The sequence below is a fragment of the Lithobates pipiens genome, unplaced genomic scaffold (assembly GCF_037356315.1).
Source record: "Lithobates pipiens isolate NorthernLeopardFrog02 unplaced genomic scaffold, aLitPip1_a1.2 Scaffold_84, whole genome shotgun sequence".
NCBI classification, from domain to species: Eukaryota; Metazoa; Chordata; class Amphibia; order Anura; family Ranidae; genus Lithobates; species Lithobates pipiens.
The window spans coordinates 354637-379063 of NW_027507908.1; the positions used below are offsets into that span (position 1 = coordinate 354637).

At 49.0% G+C, this 24427-nt stretch overlaps 1 protein-coding gene and 1 pseudogene across 3 annotated transcripts in view; one reads left to right on the forward strand and one right to left on the reverse strand.

Annotated features, from left to right (window-relative positions):
* Window positions 1–22600, forward strand: part of LOC143973599 (uncharacterized) — a 41012-nt gene extending 18412 nt beyond the window's left edge. The window contains exons 1-8 of one of the 3 annotated variants that reach the window (XM_077474451.1): window positions 10375–10485; window positions 10583–10712; window positions 11132–11266; window positions 11355–11478; window positions 11593–11664; window positions 11964–11989; window positions 14728–14869; window positions 19771–22600. In XM_077474451.1, coding sequence (XP_077330577.1) covers window positions 10596–10712; window positions 11132–11266; window positions 11355–11478; window positions 11593–11664; window positions 11964–11989; window positions 14728–14869; window positions 19771–22427 — 3273 coding nt within the window. In that variant the 5' untranslated portion in view covers window positions 10375–10485; window positions 10583–10595 and the 3' untranslated portion in view covers window positions 22428–22600. Of the gene's footprint in view, window positions 1–10374; window positions 10486–10582; window positions 10713–11131; window positions 11267–11354; window positions 11479–11592; window positions 11665–11963; window positions 11990–14727; window positions 14870–19770 lie in introns of those variants that run through there. The other 2 variants (XM_077474450.1, XM_077474452.1) reach the window with 2 other exon arrangements.
* Window positions 1–24427, reverse strand: part of LOC143973586 (C3a anaphylatoxin chemotactic receptor pseudogene) — a 146185-nt pseudogene that overhangs the window by 105953 nt on the left and 15805 nt on the right.

The window sequence follows — 24427 nt, forward strand, 5'->3', positions numbered from 1 at the left end:
GGCTGCGGGGGGGCAGACAGGAGGTCAGAGGCTGCATGGGGGTGTACAGGTGGTCAGATGCTGCAGGGGAGGGGGGCGTTAGGGAGGTCAGAGGCTGCGGGGGTGAACAAGAGGTCAGAGGCTGCAGGGGAGGGGGGCGGACAGGAGGTCAGAGGCTGGGGGGAGGGGGGCGGACAGGTGGTCAGATGCTGCAGGGAGGGGGCGTTCGGGAGGTCAGAGGCTGCGGGGGGTGAACAAGAGGTCAGAGGCTGCAGGGGAGGGAGGGGCGCACAGGAGGTCAGAGGCTGCAGGGGGAGGGGGGCGGACAGGTGGTCAAATGCTGCAGGGGAGGGGGGCGTTCAGGAGGTCAGAGGCTGCTGGGGGGACGTAAGAAGAGGGCACACGCCACCAGACAAGACTTCACTGAGCGCTGCCTTACTTTTAAAAATGGCGCCATTGTGGCACTGCGCATGCGCCCGCCTTTCCGAAAATTGCTGAGCGTGTACGGACTCGGCCCGAGCACGGCCAGCTCTGGAACAGCGCTGGCGCTTGCGCAGTTTTGTGTTGGCCCGGCCCCACAGCCATATTTTTTTCAGGCACCGCTGCCCTCACAGCGGCCCCAGGGACAGCCAGGCAGCCGGCCCACCGGGAAATTTCCCGGTATCCCGGTAGGCCAGTCCTGCCCTGACAGCAACCCACCCATAGCAACCCATCTACAGCAACCTACCCATAGCAACCAGTCCACAGCAACCCACCCATAGTAACCCATCCACAGCAACCCTCCCTAGCAACCTTTCCCTAGCAACACAATCACAACAACCCTTCCATAGCAACCCATCCATAGCAACCCATCCATAGCAACCCACCACTAGCAACCCATCCACAGCAACCCACCCATAGCAACCCGTCCATATCAACCGTCCATAGCAACCCACCCATAGCAACCTCCCCTAGCAACCTTTCTATAGCAACCCATCCACAGCAACCCTCCCATAGCAAACCCATCCACAGTAACCCTCCCCTAGCAACCTTTCCATACCAACCCATCCCATACCAATCCTTCCACGGCAACCCACACCATAGCAACCCTTCCACAGCAACCCACCCATATCAAGCCTTCCACAGCAACCTTTCCATAGCAACCCATCCATATCAACCGTCCATAGCATGGATGTGGCAATTAGAATCCACAGAAACCACCCTGTGATAGATACACACTTCCCTTACAACCGTCCATAGCAACCCTTCCACAGGAACCCACCCATAGCAACTCATCCACAGCAACCCACCCATAGCAACCCATCCATAACAACTCTTCCATAGCAACCCATCCACAACAACTGTTCCATCGCAACCCTTCCATAGCAACCCATCCCTACCAATTGTCAAAAAGGTTACCTGGTCCCACGATGTGCTGGCCGCTCTGGTGTACCCTTCATAGCAACCTGTCAATAGCAACCCATCCATAGCAACCCATCCATATCAACCATCCATAGCAACCCTTCCACAGGAACCCACCCATAGCAACCCATCCACAGCAACCCACCCATAGCAACCTATCCACAGTAACCCTCCCCTAGCAACCTTTCCATAGCAACCCATCCATATCAACCCTTCCACAGCAACCCACCCATAGCAACCTTTCCATAGCAACCCATCCATATCAACCCTCCATAGAAACCCTTCCACAGGAACACACCCATAGCAATCCATCCATAGCAACCCACCCATAGCAACCCATCCACAGTAACCCTCCCCTAGCAACCTTTCCATAGCAACCTACCCATAGACACCCTTCCACAGCAAACCACCCATAGCAACCTTTTCATAGCAACCCATCCATATAAACTGTCCATAGCAACCTGTAAATAGCAACCCCTCTATAGAAACCCTTCAATAGCAACACATTCACAGCAACCCTTCCATGGTAACACACTCATATAAACCATCCATAGCAACCCTTCATAGCAACCTGTCAATAGCATCCCATCCATAGCAACCCTTCCATAGCAACCCATCCATATCAACTGTCCATAGTAACCCATCCATAACAACCCTTCCATAGCAACCCCTCCATAGCAACCCACCCATAGTAGCCCTTCCATAGCATCCCATCCATAGTAACCCATCCATATCAACCGTCCATAGCACCCCTTCCATAGCAACCTGCCTATAGCAATCTGTCCATAGCAACCCATCCATACCAACCCATGCATAGCAACCCTTCCATAGCAACCCACCCACAGCAACCCATCCATAGCAACCCATCTGTAACAACACCCGAGTATGAAAGGGGTTAAAGTTGTTTAGGACATTCCCTTCCCAAACACCAAGGCAGCTACCGAACACTCCAATCAGCCGAACAAGAAACCCATATGAATAACTCTCCCTGCAAGTACAAGACGAGGCCCTGTCTTGAGGGTCAAACAGGAATGAATCTTTATTTTGAGCTCTCACACAAATATATACAGCAGGATGAAAATACAACCTCTCACCAGAAACCTAATTAACATGAGCTAATTATCTAATCCTTTAGACAGCCTAGGTGACTCAGAGACATGACCTTTAGGACAGACTTTACGTCTCCTAGCTCACTGACTATACAATACACTTTATCATACATCTCCTTCATACAATTGCAGGGTTATTTAGCACACTAGATGAAAAGACTCTTTAGAAGCTGTGACAAGTCATACTAGACTAATTTACATTATAGCACACACAGAGACAGGTGGCTTGAATTGACATCAGCATCTCCTAACAGTATTTGTCCCAGTATTATGAATCAGCCACTATTTCGAAAATGGCAGATGCAGGGCTCATTATTTTCTTGGTCACCCTGCGCCCAAAAGTGACTCCCGTCACATGGCTCCCTCCTTGTGGGACACTCTGGCAGACCCAGGTTGATCCTTCTCGGGTCAACTTGGGGATGTCCACAACTAGGAGGCCAGAGTGACGTCTGTTTGCCGGGACAACCCATCAGCATTGCCATTTTGCTTACCGGGTTAGTAGCTGATGGTGAAGTTGTACGGTTGCAGGGCCTACGTGAACCAGGTGCTCCTCCCAAGACCCAGTGTAGATCGCAATGTCATAAAGGTATGCACATGCAAAATCCTGAAAGCCATCGAGGAGCCTATCCACCATATGTTGGAAGGTAGCCAGGGCATTTTTCATCCCGAATGGCATGACCTTAGACTGGTACAGGCCAAACGGAGTAACAAATGCCAACTTGAGGATAGCATCCTCGCAGCAACCTGCCATTGTCTCCTGAGACCCGGTTAAGCCAGACCAATGGGTTGTGGTCGGTAACTAATGAAAATTCCCTTCCATACAAATAAGGGTTCAACTTTTTAAGGGCTCAGACCAGGGCCAAGCACTCCTTCTCCACTGCCCCATAGCTCACATCTCGGGGTAATAGCTTTCTGCTCAAGTATGCGACAGCGTGTTCTCCTCCATCCTCCCCAATTTGGCTCAGCACAGCCCCCAGTCCAAACATGGAAGCGTCTGTGTGGACAATGAAACGTTTGTTAGGTACTGGGGCAGCCAAGACAGGGGCATTTACAAGTGCTTGCTTGATGGCTAGAAACACGGCTTCACAAGCTGGAGACCACAGGACCTGCCTAGGTAAACTATTTTTCGTCAGGTCAGTCAGGGGCTTGGCAAAAGCACTATAATCAGGGATAAAACGTCAGTAGTACCCTGCAGTCCCCAAGAAGGCTAAACCTGGGTCTTAGTACGGGGTGTGGGCCAGTTAGCTACTGTCTCTACCTTGGCTGTCTCTGGTCTCTGATTCCCACACCCTACTCTGCGTCCCAGGTACTGCTCCTTCGCCATACCTAGATGCATTTGTCTGGTGTCAAGGCCAGGCCTGCGGCCCGAATCTTGTCCAGAACCACCCCTACGTGAACCAGGTTTTCCTCCCAAGACCCACTGTAGATCGCAATGTCATCCATGTATGCACATGCAAAATCCTGAAAGCCATCGAGGAGCCTATCTACCATACGTTGGAAGGTAGCCGGGGCATTTTTCCTCCCAAATGGCATGACCTTAGACTGGTACAGGCCTAACGGGGTAACAAATGCCAACTTGAGGATAGCATCCTCAGCCAGGGGAATCTGCCAATAGACCTTATACAGGTCTATTGTAGTTAAATAACGTCCCCTGGCTATACGATCTAGCAGTTCGTCTACCCTGGGCATTGGGTAGGCGTCAGTGGTGGTCTTCTCATTGAGTCGCCTGTAGTCCACGCAGAACCGAGTAGTTCCGTATTTCTTAGGCACCAGGACTACAGGCGAGGCCCAAGGGCTATCAGAGGGCTCAATGTCTCCTAACTGAATCATCTCTTGTATCTCCTTCTGCATTCCTTCTCAGACTGCTTTAGGGATATGGTAGGGGGCTGTCAAAGGGATGCTTGTCCAGGGGTCTCTACCTTATGCACAGACAGGGTCATGTAGCCTGTTTTTTTGGGAGAAAGTCGCCTGTTTCTCCCACAGAAGCTGATTAGCCTGTTCCTTCTTTGTGGGGCTTAACCATCCCCTAGCTGTACGAGGCTAATGAGGTCAGTCTGGGGGTCTCTTTCTAGTAAGTCTGGGAGGGGTAAACTTTCTCAGTCATCCTCAGCAGGGGCACATACTGCAGCAACATCCTCCTGCCGTTCCTGATACTCCATCAGCATGTTCACATGAAAGGTTTGCTGGATTCTTTCATCTGCACAGCTGTCAATAACATAGGTAGTATCACATACCTGGGCTACACTGTTCCACAACACTCCAGGCTAGGACACATTGTAGTTTGAGAGTTTAACAATGGATTGCACAATCAAGTCAATCAACCTGCACGAATCGATCCTATTAGTATAAGTATATGAGGATAGAGTTAGAGACTAGTATGACCAAAAAATAAGAGAAGAAGAATGGACGGTGTGGACAGTCCAAGCTCTAATCATCCAACTTACTTTAACTCGCGGTGTCCAAACTAAAGTGTCCTGCAGAGCCGACAGACCCCTGCATTGTGGGTCTGCCTTTTATCTCCCACTCACTTGGCGTCGCGTCACGTACGCCAAGTGAGAGCGGACAGAAAAGCAGAACTGCGCATGCTTCCAGGGTATTGGAGCCTACAAGCCCCATGATGCCCTGCAGCGGCGGTTCCGTAACCACGGTAACTTAAACGCCGCTACGGGCATTCATAGGAGCTGCAGGGACAGCAGCTTAAAAGGTTTGCTGTAAAACAGCAACCAGCTGCAAATCGCCAACCGGTCGGGACACATAGATCGTATCGAGCAGCCTCCATATTAACGGGTCGGGCTTCCACACAGCCCGACCCGTGCGTCCATACAGGCACCAGTCATGGGGAGGAGAGGTCCGCTTCCCAAAGGGGTCCCCGTCGAGAGGATGGGCACAAGGGGGAGAAGATATGAAACTGATAGAAAAATAAGAAATAATAATGCACAAATAAGTAATCGTTAATGGGTTAGACCAGCGGGCAGGTAGTGGGCTGGACTTATTAGCCAAAATCCACACAGTTGCAAAGACAATAAATGGAAAATTATTGATGAAATGAACACTAAAAAAAAAGGAAAATTTTTTTTATTTTTTTTTGTATAGACTAAACACAATTAATATGCAATGGGGACAATTAATTAAGCAATTTATGACTTTCAACAATATACCACAAATGTAAACCCCATGTCGGCATAGTCATTGAAGACAAAAATTAAAACACATGTTGGAATCTTAAACGACCCTTGACATCAAAGTGGTACTGTATAATACTGTTTAAATGACTAAGCATTGGTACAAAAAATACTTATACACAAAGGAAAAATTGTATAACTATAATAACAAGATAATTATACTATATGCGGAACGGGGAAAACAGAGGAAGGAAGAAAAAACAAAAAAAGGGAAAAAGGGCCTAGTGACGATATAGGATATAGAAAGTAATAGAAATGTATAGCGGTTAATAAGGAAGACAGGTTCCAGAGGCACTGGAGTATGGATCTTAATTCGAGTTGTATTAAAAAATTTATATTTATAATTTGTATAGATGGATAAATACTGCTGAATACAAATCAAAAATTAAGTATCAGGATTAGTTTAAAGAAAATGTTTGTAAGTTATATATTCATTTAATCCCAGATTTTTAGTGGCCTCCAGAGTATATATCCATCTGGTTTCCAGTTGCAAAAGGCGGGTATCAATTTCACCCCCTCGAGCATGGAGAGGTACATGCTCAAGGGCAGAAAAATGTACAACATTGGGGTCAAAGTTATGAAACTGACCTATATGTCTGTTCAATGCTGTAGTGCAAAGTCGTTTAAATAATGGTAACATGTGGCCCCTAATCCTTTTAAAAAACGGATGCTTAGTTTTTCCGATATAGAAACATCCGCAGGAACAGCTAGCAAGATAGACTATTCCTACGGTTTTACATGTTACATTATATCTGATGGTATGACGAGACCCATCAGGTAATGTAGTGTATGATGAATTGGAAATGAAACGACAAACATCGCAGTGGCCAGAACCCACTAGATTCCTGGGGTTCCTCTCTGTACGCAAAAAACAGGTGAGGCAGGAATCTCTCTTAGTCTCTGCAGGCATCCAAAAAGGTCCTCAGAATTTTCTTGAGGGTCCCGTTAAAGTGCTTGCATAGACCATTAGTCTGGGGGTGGCAAGGTGAGCTCAGCAAGGACTTAATATTGTACACCTTCCATAACTGCTGGGTGAGCACAGCAGCAAACTGGGTTCCCAGGTCAAAGAGAATCTCCTTAGGGAACCCCACTCTAATAAATATCTTAACCAGGGCATCAGCTACTGTCTCTGCTTCAATGTTGGACATAGCTACTGCCTCTGGGTAACGGGTGGCGTAGTCCACCACGGTGAGAATATACTTCTTCCCAGATGGACTAGGCCTGGCCAAGGGACCCACAATGTCAATGGCTGTGCGGTAAAATGGCTCCCCAATAATAGGCATGGACATAAGTCTGGCCTTAGGGTGGTCCCCCCGCTTACTTACCCATTGACATGTGTCACACGTTTTGCAGTACTGTCGTACATCCTGGTTAAAATTGGGCCAGAAGAAATTCTGTGTAATTCTATGGGCTGTGCGACAGGATCCTAGATGTCCTGCTAGTGGTACATCATGCCCGATTCGCAGAATCTCCAGCTGGTATTTCTTAGGTACCACCAGCTGTCGTTTCTGCGAAGGGGCTTTACTTCTCGGGGATGGCTTAGGGATCCTATACAGTCTATCCCCCACCCATTCATAAAGCTCCCCATCTATTCCCCTTTTCTGAGTATCTGCCTTAGCCCTATCCTTGTGTAAGGATGGGTCCTCCCGGGTTTCCCTCCCGAATGCCTCTGGGGTATCCCAGCCTAGGGGAGCCTGATCTAAGGTACATGTCGGGGAAGATAGTCTTACTTGGGTCTCAGCAGCAAGCGGGCCAGTTCCAACAGCACAAGTCTGGGCATGGGAAGTCACTGGGTTGGCTTCACCGGGGCATTGGGGCATAAGCAGAAATGAGGGGGGCCCAAATCATTCCCTAGTAGTACATCTGCTGGCAAATCCTTCATCACCCCCACATTCACGTGTCCCAAACCAACCCTCCAATCCAGGTGAACAATGGGTAGTTGGAAAACAGTGCCTCCTGCTACCCTTACAGCTACAGTGTCTCCTCTGTGTTGGCTCTCTGGGATGAGGTTCTTCTGTAGTAGGGTCATGGTGGCACCAGTATCACGTAGGCCATTGGCTACCTTTTCATTAACCCGGAAGAGTCTGCCTGTGTTGCTGCTGGTTGTTCTGGTTAGCTGCTTGTACTGGATCAGCCTCGAGCAAGACGCCCCAATGTTCTTCCTCCTCAACGCAGTGAGCCGCAGGCATGGATGTGCAGGGATTCCCCCCTGCTGGCTTTCTCCATGACTGGGACTGCCTGGCTGGATTCAATGGACAGACTGGCTTTTTGTGCCCTAGCTGTTTACACCCAAAACACCTGATAGGTTGTGAGTAGTCCTGGGAGTTGAACCTGGGCTGCTGAGAATAAGTGGTCACTGGAGGTGCTGCTGTATGGCGGTGACTGTGGTTGGTAGGCGCCAGCTGGTGGGGGTCCCGCTGATCAATAATCCACCCAAGCTCTGATATCACTGGCAAACAATCTAAACAAAAATTGCTAAGAATATTCCCCACCGATCCCAGCGCACACAGAAACAAAAGATGATATAATTTGCAAGCTGCTATCATACAAAAGATAAATCATAAAAATTATATAGTATATAGCCCTCGTGAATCTATTGTCCAATATATACCATATTGACAGCGCTAAAACAACAAAACAATCATTCTTAAGAGGGTAGAAGCCCCATGGTTTACAACAAAAACCACAGTAATGTCCTTAAAAAGTCCCACACATCTGAGGATGGGATTTTAGTTGAAACACCAAAATGATGGAAAACAGAAAGAAAAGTCCATCTCCAAGAAAAGACCACCAGTGCAGAAAGAGCTTGTTAGCCGGTGACACCCCTTATGGTAAAGCACTCACCAGAACCCAATGGGTTAACAGGCACCTCTTTATAAATAGTCTTTCACTGGTATTCCTCTGTACCCAATTCCTGTGTCCTCATAGATTTTTCGGATTTAATACTTCACTCCCAGCAGCAAGTTCACATATAGAAAACAGCAAAAAGAGGTTCCATAGTGCAAACTGCTTTATTCTTTAAAAAATTTGTGCGCACATACACCATACGTACATAATCAATAAAAATTCATTCACAGAGATGTAACCACTAGAACAACCGGATTTGTCTCACCGCGGCTCCGGGCGTCTTAGATCGAATGCAGGCTCGGCTTCCACGGCGGGTCCCGGGCAATCGTACAAATCGACCGCTCTGTAGTTACGAATAGCTGCTTGGTCACGCCCATACGCGTTTCGTCATCACGTCTTCATCTGTGGGCGTGGCCAAGCAGTGCAGCTAATCCGATTAAATATGAATAGGGGCGGAGAGGTGGCTCATGGGCATACCCACGTCCAGCCCCCTAGACACACTCACTCCCACCCAATGCGGAAATGAAAAGGCCACGTCGTGCAAGCCATCGCCATGACAACATGCCTAAATGTACACTGTTCGCAAAAAAACTTTCGTTTCTCACGAGTACGTCCCTGTGGGGACGTACTCGTGAGAAACGAAAGTTTTTTTGCGAACAGTGTACATTTAGGCATGTTGTCATGGCGATGGCTTGCACGTCGTGGCCTTTTCATTTCCGCATTGGGTGGGAGTGAGTGTGTCTAGGGGGCTGGACGTGGGAATGCCCATGAGCCACCTCTCCGCCCCTATTCATATTTAATCGGATTAGCTGCACTGCTTGGCCACGCCCACAGATGAAGACGTGATGACGAAACGCGTATGGGCGTGACCAAGCAGCTATTCGTAACTACAGAGCGGTCGATTTGTACGATTGCCCGGGACCCGCCGTGGAAGCCGAGCCTGCATTCGATCTAAGACGCCCGGAGCCGCGGTGAGACAAATCCGGTTGTTCTAGTGGTTACATCTCTGTGAATGAATTTTTATTGATTATGTACGTATGGTGTATGTGCGCACAAATTTTTTAAAAAAAAATTTTTTAAAGAATAAAGCAGTTTGCACTATGGAACCTCTTTTTGCTGTTTTCTATATGTGAACTTGCTGCTGGGAGTGAAGTATTAAATCCGAAAAATCTATGAGGACACAGGAATTGGGTACAGAGGAATACCAGTGAAAGACTATTTATAAAGAGGTGCCTGTTAACCCATTGGGTTCTGGTGAGTGCTTTACCATAAGGGGTGTCACCGGCTAACAAGCTCTTTCTGCACTGGTGGTCTTTTCTTGGAGATGGACTTTTCTTTCTGTTTTCCATCATTTTGGTGTTTCAACTAAAATCCCATCCTCAGATGTGTGGGACTTTTTAAGGACATTACTGTGGTTTTTGTTGTAAACCATGGGGCTTCTACCCTCTTAAGAATGATTGTTTTGTTGTTTTAGCGCTGTCAATATGGTATATATTGGACAATAGATTCACGAGGGCTATATACTATATAATTTTTATAATCCACCCAAGCTGTTGTCTTGACCACAGGGTTATCCAGTTTGTGGGAGTCTGTGTATTCGTCCTCCAGGCGTGCTGCTTTGAAGAAGTGCTCCAGCAGGAACCGGAAGGAAGCACCCCTTCCCCGGATATTGCTTGCCATCCAGCAACCCAGTGGGATGCCGTGCGGTGTAGGTGGCATGCCCACTTGGTATATGAGTCTCCAGTCTGCTTGCTCATCTCTCAGAACCGCCTCCTGTATGTCTCTTCTTGTTCTGCCATATCAGAAATTCTCTTTTCTCTGTTAGGTTTGTTTGGTTTCTGAACTGGTTTTGATTAGTTTTAGATCTGCAGACAAGGAATGATAAATACGATCCTTCCTTTGAACAAGAACAAGAAGGTCCCAGGAGCCCAAAAAAAATAAATCAGATGCTAGATGGAGTAGTTCTTGTATGTATAGAAACCCTCCTATTACCCCTCTCACATCCACATCTTATTATTGTGTGACCAACACCATCCAAATAATTCTTACTTTCATTTCCCAAAGTTATCCGACTACAATGGAGACCTGTATAGATCAGGTGACGACACCAATGAGGATGGAGGAGGACCGGAGTCACATGACTGAGGAGATACTAAACCTCACCCTGGAGATCATCTACCTACTGACCGGAGAGGTGAGGAGGATTCTGGGAGGTCACATGACATCACTCTTATCTCTATTAATAAAACACAGACCTGACCGGAGAGGTGAGGGGGATTCTGGGAGGTCACATGACATCACTCTTATCTCTATTAATAAAACACAGACCTGACCGGAGGGGTGAGGAGGATTCTGGGAGGTCACATGACATCATTCTTATCTCTATTAATAAAACACAGACCTGACCGGAGAGGTGAGGAGGATTCTGGGAGGTCACATGACATCATTCCTATCTCTATTAATAAAACACAGACCTGACTGGAGAGGTGAGGAGGATTCTGGGAGGTCACATGACATCATTCTTATCTCTATTAATAAAACACAGACCTGACCGGAGAGGTGAGGAGGATTCTGGGATTCTAACATGATGTTCCTATTGGTTCCCCAATACAGAGATTTCCTCTTGTGAAGTCCGGTGATCATATGACCATCACAGTGCCTCCATGTGACTCCCTAAAACTTGAGAGACACAACATGGAGAAGATTCTAGAAGTCACCAAGAAGATGATGGAGCTGCTGACAGGAGAGGTGAGGAGGATTCTGGGAATTCTGGGACATTATCCAGTAACAGACAAGGGATGTGTCTGGATGGTGACGGTATCATTGTGTGTGTCAGGTTCCTATAAGGTGTCAGGATGTCACTGTCTATTTCTCCATGGAGGAGTGGGAGTATTTAGAAGGACACAAGGATCTCTACAAGGACGTCATGATGGACAATCAGCCGCCCCTCACATCACCGGGTAAGAGGAGACTTTATTGTAAAGGAGAGAGCAGTACGGAGCCTCCACCCATCCCCCATCATCTGATAAACACATAGAAACAATGTATTCAGTCAGTGTGTGTGTTTCCTACAGATGGATCCAGTAATGGGAACCCACTAGAGAGATGTCCCCGTCCTCTGTATTCCCGGGATTCCACACAGGAAGGTCACACCATCCCCCACCATCATCAGGTAGATGAGGAACAATTACTGATAGTATCATTAGGATCTGTACATTATCTGCATTGTTACCACTGATGTCATTTTTATTCTATATTAAGAGTGGAAACCTGAGAGATCCTAAAGTTGAGGTTAAAGAAGAGGTAAAAGAGGAGGATGATGAGGAGGATGTGGAGATGGAGGAAGAACACAGAGATCTGTACCAGGACACCATGGTGGAGTCATCCAGATACAGGAACCCACCAGAGCAATGTCCTCTGTATTCCTGGGATTCCACACAGGAAGGTCACACCATCCCTCAATATTGCAAGGTTGGTGGGATGGAGGTTATCAAACTCACTTATAGAGACAATGGGGCTGATTTACAAAGCATTTGCGCCATGAGTTGCGGCGCACGCCGACACGCAACAGCCGTTTTCGTATTCACAAAACATTTGTGCCTGTAACAGTGCAATTCCCCATTTACTATGAGCATGCCGGCGCACGGGCGGCCGCGATCTGTGCGCCGCTATAGACCTGGCGAATGGCATCTTCAACTCAGAATTAAAAGAAGCTGGAAGTGCGAATATGATGGGGGTGATGTGAGGAAGTATAGATATGACTGTCCGAGTAACAAATATGCTCAAAATAGAACGGAAAAGTAACTTCCTCTGAACAAGCTTGCTGCGCCTGCAAATACACTTGGAACTGCGCTAGGTCAATTTATGCACTGCGCAAGCGGCATTTTCACCCGTTCAAGTGCTCAGGTTCACTGCACTGGCAAAATCTTAGTAAATGTCAAGCCATGTAGGTTCATTTGCATAAGTTGAACAGGCGCACCTCCCAACTTGACTTTTTTTTTTTTTTTCGCTGGTTCACTTCTACAGGTTTTTTTAAGGCTATTTGCACACAGGTCATGTTAGGATTAAGAGAAAAAAAAATGCGTGGGGGTCCCCTAAAATTCCATACCAGGCCCTTCAGGTCTGGTATGGATATTAAGGAGAATCCACGTGCCCCAAAAAAATGGCGTGGGGGTCCCCCCTTATCTGAACACGCAACCTGGCAGGCCGCAGGAAAAGAGGGGGGGCGAGAGAGCACCCCCCCTCCTGAACCGTACCAGGCCACATGCCCTCAACATTGGGAGGATTCTTTGGGGCCCCCCCCAAATCACCTTGTCCCCATGTTGATGAGGACAAGGGCCTCATCCCCACAACCCTGGCCGGTGGTTGTGGGGGTCTGCAGGCTGGGGGCTTATTGAAATCTGGAAGCCCCCTTTAACAAGGAGACCCCCAGATCCTGGTTTCCCCCCTGTGTGAAATGGTAAGGGATACAAAAATACCCCTACCATTTCACCAAAAAAGTGACAAAAGTGTAAAAAATGACAAGAGACAGTTTTTGACAATTCCTTTATTAAAGTCTTCTTTCATCTTCTTTCTTCTGGTCTTCCTTCTTCCTTTCTTCATCCTTCAGGTTCTTCTTCCGATCCTTTTCTTCTTGCTCTGGTGTTCTCGTCCGGCATCTTCCTCCACAGCGCCTCTCTTCGTTCTCGGGCCGCTCCGTGCAATGGGAGGCTCCCGCTGTGTGATGCTTCTCTTCTTCTGACAGGTCTTATATAACGGAGGGCGGTGCCATCCGGTGACTCCACCTCCCTCTTCTGAAAGAAGACTTTAAAAAATGAATTGTCAAAAACTGTCTCTTGTCATTTATAACACTTTTGTCACTTTTTTGGTGAAATGGTAGGGTACTGTGAGGGGTTCGCTCGGCAGCGGGTGTGTGTGACCCCCTGGATGGGTTTACAACACAAAATCAGGCACAGCAGACAGCGTTGTAGGTGGAAAATACAAAAGGTGCGGTTTATTTATGCTCCATGCAGTGAAAAATATAACAGCCAAACAAAAATAAAACATGAAAATAAATCCTGGTCAGCTTGACCTCTAATCACACACATGGATTCCCTGTCTAACAACTGAGTGCAGCCTTGTGCCGCACCAGCCCCTGTCTCTGTCTCTGTTGTAGAGGTTTGCCACACAGGCGTTACCTCACAGCACAGAACAGGTGTCACACTCCCCAGTCTATACAAACACAAAACTGGTTCCAGGATGGAGCATCTCCCTAAGCATGCTGGGGTTTTTTGTAGAGGTCTTAATGAGCCCACTTACTTCAGCTGGGCTCATTAACTCTTCCCCTGTAGGACTCCCAGCACTCCCCTCTAGTTGTACAAGTCCGCATAAAGCCTGAATCTAGGGCAAACATATTTTCCATCCTGGATACAACCAGGTGATTTTTACCTGCGTGCTGCCACAGGTACCCTTACCATTTCACAGGGGGGAGGCCGGGATCTGGAGGTCTCCTTGTTAAAGGGGGCTTCCAGATTCCGATAAGCCCCCCGCCCACAGACCCCCACAACCACCGGCCAGGGTTGTGGGGATGAGGCCCTTGTCCTCATCAACATGGGGACAAGATGCTTTGGGGAGGACCCCAAAGTATCCTCCCAATGTTGAGGGCATGTGGCCTGGTACGGTTCAGGAGGGGGGGCGCTCTCTCGCCCCCCCCCTTTTCCTGTGGCCTGCCAGGTTGCATGCTCGGATAAGGGTCTGGTATGGATTTTGAGGCGGACCCCCCATGCCATTTTTTTTTAGGGTGTGGGGTCCCCCTTAATATCCATACCAGACCTGAAGTGCCTGGTATGCTCTTGGAGGGGAACCTGTGCTGTTTTTTTTTATTTTATTAAAGTCGCCTGGCCTGGGGGGCGACTTAAAGTTGTGTTGTAAGTCACCCCAAGTCGCCCTGTGGTTCACACTCATGTCGTGTCCAAGTTGCCTCCCAAAGTCGCTCTGGAAGTCGTGTTGCCCCTCTGTGAATGGACTGTTAATGATACGGGCGTGCGCTATTATGAATTGCGCCGGCATATTATGTGCTTATGCGTGCGCCGCTTCATACGCTCAGTTGATAATTTATCTGGTGCATTCATCTTAGTAAATCAGCCCCAATGTGTGTATTTTCTATGTGATGTCACAATCATAAATCTTCTATCTTACAGATGATATTCTCTCTCATTTTCTTGGTTTAGAGTGGAGATCCAATCGATATAGAATTTGAGGTGAAATCAGAAGAAGAAGAGAGGTATGTGAGGGATGATCAGCAGTCTATGGAGGAGGATGGAATAACGGGGACACTTATAGAGGAGGACACTCCTACAGAGATCAGCACAGGTGGGTCATTAACACTAAATACCTCCCTCCACCCATACTGCTCACTGATTGGTCCAGAGTAGGGCGGGGGCTGGGTGATATCAGCCTGTAATCCCCTGGTCACTTTCCTGAGCTGTGTTCCCCGTCCTGTATTCCTGGATTTCTCCGATAATCTTCCTTCTCTGTGCTGCCGACACAATTTATGTATCTAGACTGGATTTATGGAGATTCTGGGGATCAGCTGGCTGCAAAATGTTCATTTTCCCCATAGATGTTACTAGATCTAGGCACCTGGGGTATGTGATTTGGCTCTTCTGCCCCATACCCGGGTATGACAAGATCTCTGACAGAACAATCCCCCCAGGATTACTTGCTCTGTTGTCTGCTGGCTGTGCCGGGTGGAGGGATATGTCTGTATAGTCTCAGACCCAAGTCAGGAGATGGGAGGCAGCGGTGTGGGACCTCTGCAACTTGTCTCATGTAATCATTTCATCTTCCACTGATTACTGAATACCAATATTATGAGTCCTGACCCTTAGGCGGCGTACACACGGGCGGACTGTCTGCCCAACTAAGTTCGTCAGACAATCCGACAGACAGTCCGCTCAAACTTTTGAATGAACGGACTTGCCCACACACGGCACTTTTTGAGCGGACTAGGTTCGCCGTACTAAGTCCGCGCAACTTTTGAAATGAACGAACTCGCCCACACACGCGGAGGAAAGTCCGCTCATTTCGAGCGCGTGTCAAGGTAGGCGGGGCACGCGACGGAGACGTCGCGGGCCCCGCCGCCTGGTATGGACTTAAAGGGGAACCCCAACGCCGAAAAAAATCGGCGTGGGGGTCCCCCCAAAGTCCACAACAGACCCTTGTCCGAGCACGCTACCCGGCCGGCCAGGAAAGGGGGGCGAGCGAGCGCGCCCCCCCTCCTGAGCCGTACCAGGCCGCGTGCCCTCAACATGGGGGGTGCCTTGGGGAAGGGTGGCCCGCGCGGCCCCCCCACCCCAAAGCACCTTGTCCCCATGTTGATGAGGACAAGGGCCTCTTCCCGACAACCCTGGCCATTGGTTGTCGGGGTCTGCGGGCGGGGGGCTTATCGGAATCCGGGAGCCCCCTTTAATAAGGGGGCCCCCGGATACCGTCCCCCCACCCTATGTGAATGAGTATGGGGTACAATGTACCCCTACCCATTCACCTGTGAAAAAAAGTACAAAAAAAAACACAACACAGGGTTAAAATATTTTATTGCACAGCTCCGGGGGTCTTCCGTCTTCGGGGGTCTTCTCGCCGGACTCCTCCGCTATCTTCTTGTAGCTCTTTTGCTAGCGGAGGAGCCCGGCTTTCTTCCTCCGCGCCGCCGGCCTCTTCTCCCGACTTCGGTGGTCTTGTCCCCCTCTTCGGTTCTTCTGCCGGGCCACTGCGCCTTCTTATAGCTCTTTTAGAGGCGGTGGCCCGGTCTTCTTTTGCCGGTGTCTCTGTCGCCGCCGCCTTCCGTTCTTCTTCTCCAGGAGATGTTGACACGACGATCTCTCCGGCCGGAATGCCAGAGCCGCGCTGCGCGGCCACTTATATAGTGACAATGGGGCGGTGTCACATAGTATATGTCACATGGGTTGGTCACATGGTGACCCCGCCCCCTTACGATGTCATAGTCCCCATGTGACATCAACCCATGTGACCAACCCATGTGACATATACCATGTGACACCGCCCCATTGTCACTATATAAGTGGCCGCGCAGCGCGGCTCTGGCATTCCGGCCGGAGAGAGCGTCGTGTCAACATCTCCTGGAGAAGAAGAAGAAGAACGGAAGGCAGCGGCGACAGAAGACCGGGCCACCGCCTCTAAAAGAGCTATAAGAAGGCGCGGTGGCCCGGCAGAAGAACCGAAGAGGGGGACAAGACCACCGAAGTCGGGAGAAGAGGCCGGCGGCGGGGAGGAAGAAAGCCGGACTCCTCCGCTAGCAAAAGAGCTACAAGAAGATAGCGGAGGAGTCCGGCGAGAAGACCCCCGAAGACGGAAGACCCCCGGAGCTGTGCAATAAAATATTTTAACCCTGTGTTGTGTTTTTTTTTGTACTTTTTTTCACAGGTGAATGGGTAGGGGTACATTGTACCCCATACTTATTCACATAGGGTGGGGGGCCGGTATCCGGGGGCCCCCTTATTAAAGGGGGCTCCCGGATTCCGATAAGCCCCCCGCCCACAGACCCCGACAACCAACGGCCAGGGTTGTCGGGAAGAGGCCCTTGTCCTCATCAACATGGGGACAAGGTGCTTTGGGGTGGGGGGGCCGCGCGGCCCCCCCTTCCCCAAGGCACCCCCCATGTTGAGGGCACGCGGCCTGGTACGGCTCAGGAGGGGGGGCACTCTCGCTCGCCCCCCTTTCCTGCCCGGCCGGGTAGCGTGCTCGGACAAGGGTCTGTTGTGGACTTTGGGGGGACCCCCACGCAGATTTTTTTTCGGCGTTGGGGTTCCCCTTTAAGTCCATACCAGGCGGCGGGGCCCGCGACGTCTCCTTCGCGGGCCCCGCCTACCTGGAGACGCGCTCGAAATGAGCAGACTTTTCTCCGGGCGGGAACAGTTTGCTCATTTCAAAAGTACAGCGGACTGGCACACACACGGGCCGACTGTCCGCTCAAACCAAGTTTGGACGAACAGTTTTACGGAAATTCCGTAAGACTTTGTTCGTCAGACAGTCCGCTGAAACTGTCCGCTGAAGCCCACACACGAGCGGACTGTCCGCTGAAACACTGTTCAGCGGACAAAGTTGGGCGAACAGTCCGCCCGTGTGTACGCGGCCTTACACTGCATACTTTATATTGTACATTACATACTCCTGACCCTTACACTGTATACTTTATATTGTACATTACATACTCCTGACCCTTACACTGTATACTTTATATTGTACATTACAAACTCCTGACCCTTACACTGTATACTTTATATTCTACATTACATACTCCTGACCCTTACACTGTATACTTTATATTCTACATTACATACTCCTGACCCTTACACTGTATACTTTATATTCTACATTACATACTCCTGACCCTTACACTGTATATTCTATATTGTACATTACATACTCCTGACCTTTACACTGTATAATTTATATTGTACATTACATACTCCTGACCCTTACACTGTATACTCTATATTGTACATTACATACTCCTGACCCCTGCACTATATACGCTATATTGTACATTACATACTCCTGACCCTTACACTGTATACTTTATATTGTACATTACATAAGGGTTACTCGCCAGCAGTTGCCCCACCCAACCCAACCATTCCCCGCCCCTAAACACACCTTTATGAATTATCTCATGAAATTACACCAAAATGTTTTATGCAGAATTAAGTTACAAAATAAATATTAACTATAACTTTATGAGTGCCCCTCAATGCAGCAAGACCAGTGCCCATCAGTACAGCCTCAACTATGCCCCTCAATACAGTCTCACCTGTGCAGAGGAAGAGTCAAGCTGGCCGATCATCAGAGAGCGGGGATTTCCTGCTGTAACAGCTTTCATTTGAATTGCTGGGTTCCCGGCACCGCTCACCATCACACAGTCCTGCCTCCTCACCGCTCACATCACACAGTCCTGCCTCCTCACCGCTCACATCACACAGTCCCACCTCCTCACCCGGCGCCTCCTGGTATTGGACCGATGTTCTGTCTATCAAATATGCCAGACGAGGAGGCTGGGACTGTGTGACATGAGCGGTGCTGAGCGAGGAGGCGGGCTGTATGTGACGGTGAGTAGTGTGCAGGCGGGACTGTGTGACGTGAGCGGTGCTGGGTGAGGAGGCGGGACAGTGTGATGTGAGCGGTGCCGGGAACCTAGCAATTCCAATGAAAGCTGTTAAATTGGGTAATCCCCGCTCTCTTATGTTAGGCCAGCTTGACTCGTCCTCTCCTCTCTTCCCCCTGGCTAATATAACAGCTCCTGTTCAACCTCCGCCTGCTGGTGGTGCTCGCCCCCCTCCTCCGAGGCAGCCATCATTTTCCACTGGCAAAATGCGAGTAGGCGAGTGAAAAATTTGAGGGCCACCTTACACTATACACACTATATTGTACATTACATATTCCTGACCCCTGCACTATATCATTTATATTATACATTACATATTCCTGACCCCTGCACTATATAATTTATATTGTACATTACATATTCCTGACCCCTGCACTATATAATTTATATTGTACATTACATACTCCTGACCCCTTCACTATATACTCTATATTGTACATTACATCACTCTGATACTATATAGTCCTATCTATTCTATCCTATATAATAAGTTGTACATTACATAGTCCTGTTTTGTTACACCCATTTCCTACCAGCTGGACATTTTATATCGGATGATGTGATTGGAGCACAGACTTTTACATGGTGATAATAATGTGATAACATCCTCAGACTTTGGACCCTTAAACAGAAAGTGATAATGGGGGAGGAGTCAATAACCCAATGATGGGGGTCTTCAGGATCAGTCCAGTCTTCATCTTGGTGGTTCTCCCCCCATCCTCACTCTCTGACCTCTGGTGGGGCTCAGCCCCGCTGTTATTCATGACTAAATCATGGACTAAATAAGGAAGGTCAGGACTTCTTGTGTTGGGAAGATGGCAATGAGTGATAGAGGGGGAGGGGACACTCGTCCTATAATCCCCTCATCACTGTCACTCCTATAGAAGGCAGTTCTCGTTGTTTCCTCCCTCTCTGACTAAGGTCCATGAATAAAGAAATGATCTGGTAGGAGATCAGAGGACCCATTTACTAGTTACATTGGGAGGGGAATTGTAAGATCCTCAGAGACAAAGCTGCCTGATGTGGGCGGAGTCCTGGTTTAGGGGAACCAATCAGCTGATGTCTAGTAATAATCTTTGTATTTCTATTTTAGTAGATGGACGGGAGATGAGGAAAACCTCAGAGGATTGTCTCACTTTGTCTCCGGACTGTAAAGTAGAAGATGAGGACATCACACAGTATAGTCCAGGAGAAAACCCGACTACCTCAAATGTCCATCCGGCACCACACAGTGTAGATGGACCATCGTATTCCTCTTATCCTGAGGACCCTCAGACTGTGCGGGACGGTGCCGGACCATCGTATTCCTCTTATCCCGAGGAGCCTCAGACTGTGCGGGACGGTGCCGGACCATTGTATTCCTCTTATCCTGAGGAACCTCAGACTGTGCGGGACGGTGCCGGACCATCGTATTCCTCTTATCCTGAGGAACCTCAGACTGTGCGGGACGGTGCCGGACCATCGTATTCCTCTTATCCCGAGGAGCCTCAGACTGTGCGGGACGGTGCCGGACCATTGTATTCCTCTTATCCTGAGGAACCTCAGACTGTGCGGGACGGTGCCGAACCATCGTATTCCTCTTATCCTGAGGAACCTCAGACTGTGCGAGACGGTGCCGGACCATCGTATTCCTCTTATCCCGAGGAACCTCAGACTGTGCGGGACGGTGCCGGACCATCGTATTCCTCTTATCCCGAGGAACCTCAGACTGTGCGGGACGGTGCCGGACCATCGTATTCCTCTTATCCCGAGGAACCTCAGACTGTGCGGGACGGTGCCGGACCATCGTATTCCTCTTATCCCGAGGAACCTCAGACTGTGCGGGACAGTGCCGGACCATCGTATTCCTCTTATTCCGAGGAACCTCAGACTGTGCGGGAAAGTGCCGGACCATCGTATTCCTCTTATCCTGAGGACCCTCAGACTGTGCGGGACGGTGCCGGACCATTGTATTCCTCTTATCCTGAGGAACCTCAGACTGTGCGGGAAAGTGCCGGACCATCGTATTCCTCTTATTCCGAGGAACCTCAGACTGTGCGGGACGGTGCCGGACCATCGTATTCCTCTTATCCCGAGGAACCTCAGACTGTGCGGGACGGTGCCGGACCATCGTATTCCTCTTATCCCGAGGAACCTCAGACTGTGCGGGACGGTGCCGGACCATCGTATTCCTCTTATCCCGAGGAACCTCAGACTGTGCGGGACGGTGCCGGACCATCGTATTCCTCTTATTCCGAGGAACCTCAGACTGTGCGGGACGGTGCCGGACCATCGTATTCCTCTTATTCCGAGGAACCTCAGACTGTGCGGGAAAGTGCCGGACCATCGTATTCCTCTTATCCTGAGGAACCTCAGACTGTGCGGGATGGTGCCGGACCATCGTATTCCTCTTATCCCGAGGAACCTCAGACTGTGCGGGATGGTGCCGGACCATCGCATTCCTCTTATCCCGAGGAACCTCAGACTGTGCGGGACGGTGCCGGACCATCGTATTCCTCTTATCCTGAGGGACCTCAGACTGTGCGGGACGGGGCCATCCTTCCAACAGAGAAGAGCTTTTCCTGTACTGAGTGCGGGAAGTGTTTCCGTTATGAATCCAAACTTAATAGGCATAACAGATCTCACACAGGGGAGAAGCCGTATTCCTGTCCTGAGTGTGGGAAATGTTTTTCAGAGAAGTCCAGTCTTTCCATACATGAGAGATCTCACACAGGGGAGAAGCCGTATTCCTGTCCTGAGTGTGGGAAATGTTTTTCAGAGAAGTCCCATCTTTCCAGACATCAGAGATCTCACACAGGGGAGAAGCCATATTCCTGTCCTGAGTGTGGGAAATGTTTTTCAGAGAAGTCCCATCTTTCCATACATCAGAGATCTCACACAGGGGAGAAGCTGTATTCCTGTCCTGAGTGTGGGAAATGTTTTTCAAAGAAGTCCAGTCTTTCCATACATGAGAGATCTCACACAGGGGAGAAGCCGTATTCCTGTCCTGAGTGCGGGAAATGTTTTTCAATGAAGTCCAGTCTTTCCATACATGAGAGATCTCACACAGGGGAGAAGCCGTATTCCTGTCCTGAGTGCGGGAAATGTTTTTCAATGAAGTCCAGTCTTTCCATACATGAGAGATCTCACACAGGGGAGAAGCCGTATTCCTGTCCTGAGTGCGGGAAATGTTTTTCAATGAAGTCCGATCTTTCCAAACATCAGAGATCTCACACAGGGGAGAGGCCGTATTCCTGTCCTGAGTGTGGGAAATGTTTTTCAATGAAGTCCCGTCTTTCCAAACATCAGAGATCTCACACAGGGGAGAAGCCGTATTCCTGTCCTGAGTGTGGGAAATGTTTTTCACAGAAGTCCCATCTTTCCATACATGAGAGATCTCACACCGGGGAGAAGCCGTATTCCTGTCCTGAGTGCGGGAAATGTTTTTCAGATAAGTCCCATCTTTCCATACATGAGAGATCTCACACCGGGGAGAAGCTGTATTCCTGTCCTGAGTGTGGGAAATGTTTTTCAGATAAGTCCCATCTTTCCATACATCAGAGATCTCACACCGGGGAGAAGCCGTATTCCTGTCCTGAGTGCGGGAAATGTTTTTCACAGAAGTCCAATCTTTCCACACATCAGAGATCTCACACCGGGGAGAAGCCGTATTCCTGTCCTGAGTGTGGGAAATGTTTTTCACAGAAGTCCCATCTTTCCATACATCAGAGATCTCACACCGGGGAGAAGCCGTATTCCTGTCCTGAGTGAGGGAATTGTCCCTCACTGAAGTCCTGTCTTCCTGTACATCAGGGGTCCCACACAACCCTCGAGGTGTATTAGTGCCTTGAGTGTGGGAAATGTTTGTATATGAATGTTGCTGGACTAGACATGGGTTTTCTCAATAAATTTGTTTTGTTCTGTTCCGTTTAGATTTGTAAAAATTCATTCGTACTTCGTATTTTGTTACATAGTTACATAGTTAGTCAGGTTGAAAAAAAGTCCATCCAGTTCAACCAAAAAAAAATAATATATATATATATAATAAATATCATACCAGCCCATATACCCAATTCTATACCCACAGTTGATCCAGAGGAAGGCAAAAAACCTCAGCAGAGCCATGATCCAATTTGCTAAAGCAGGGGAAAAAATTCCTTCCTGATCCCCCGAGAAGCAATCGGATTTTCCCCGGATCAACTTTACCTATAAATGTCATCCAGATATATTCTGTACACTTAGGAAATAATCCCGACCTTTCTTATAGCAATCCACTGATTGGGCCATAACCACCTCTGTAGGGAGTCTATTCCACATTTTCACAGCTCTTACTGTGAAGAAACCTTTCCGTATCTGGAGATGAAATCTCTTTTCCTCTAGATGTAAAGAGTGCCCCCTTGTCCTCTTTGTTGACTGTAAAGTGAATAACTCAACACCAAGTTCACTATGTGGACCCCTTATATATTATACATGGTGATCATATCCCCCCTTAATCTCCTCTTATCAAGAGAATAAATTCAGTTCCTCTAATCTTTCCTCATAGCTGAGCTCCTCCATGCCTCTTATCAGTTTGGTTGCCCTTCTCTGCACTTTCTCCAGTTCCCCGATATCCTTTCTGAGAACTGGAGCCCAAAACTGAACGGCATATTCCAGATGAGGTCTTACTAATGATTTGAACAGGGGCAAAATTATATCTCTTTCTCTGGAGTCCATACCTCTCTTATACAGGAAAGGACTTTGCTCACTTTGCAAACCGCAGCTTGGCATTGCATGTTATATTATTGAGCTTATGATCTACCAAAACCCCCAGATCCTTGTTCACTATGGATCCCCCCAGATCCTTCTCCACTATGGATCCCCCCAGATCCTTCTCTACTATGGATCCCCCCAGATCCTTCTCCACTATGGATCCCCCATATCCTTCTCCACTATGGATCCCCCCAGATCCTTCTTCACTATGGATCCCCCAGATCCTTCTCCACTATGGATCCCCCCAGATCCTTCTCTACTATGGATCCCCCCAGATCCTTCTCCACTATGGATCCCCCATATCCTTCTCCACTATGGATCCCCAGATCCTTCTCCACTATGGATCCCCCCAGATCCTTCTCCACTATGGATCCCCCAGATCCTTCTCCACCATGGATCCCCCCAGATCCTTCTCCACTATGGATCCCCCAGATCCTTCTCCACTATGGATCCCCCCAGATCCTTCTCCACTATGGATCCCCCCAGATCCTTCTCCACTATGGATCCCCCCAGATCCTTTTCCACCATGGATCCCCCAGATCCTTCTCCACCATGGATCCCCCCAGATCCTTCTCCACCATGGATCCCCCCAGATCCTTCTCCACCATGGATCCCCCCAGATCCTTCTCCACCATGGATCCCCCCAGATCCTTCTCCACTATGGATCCCCCCAGATCCTTCTCCACTATGGATTCCCCCAGATCCTTCTCCACTATGGATCCCCCCAGATCCTTCTTCACTCTGGATCCCCCCAGATCCTTCTCCACTATGGATCCCCTAGATCCTTCTCCACTATGGATCCCCCCAGACCCTTCTCCACTATGGATCCCCCCAGACCCTTCTCCACCATGGATCCCCCCAGATCCTTCTTCACTATGGATCCCCCCAGATCCTTCTCCACTATGGACCCCCCCAGATCCTTCTCCACTATGGATCCCCCCAGATCCTTCTCCACTATGGACCCCCCCAGATCCTTCTTCACTATGGACCCCCCCAGATCCTTCTTCACTATGGATCCCCCA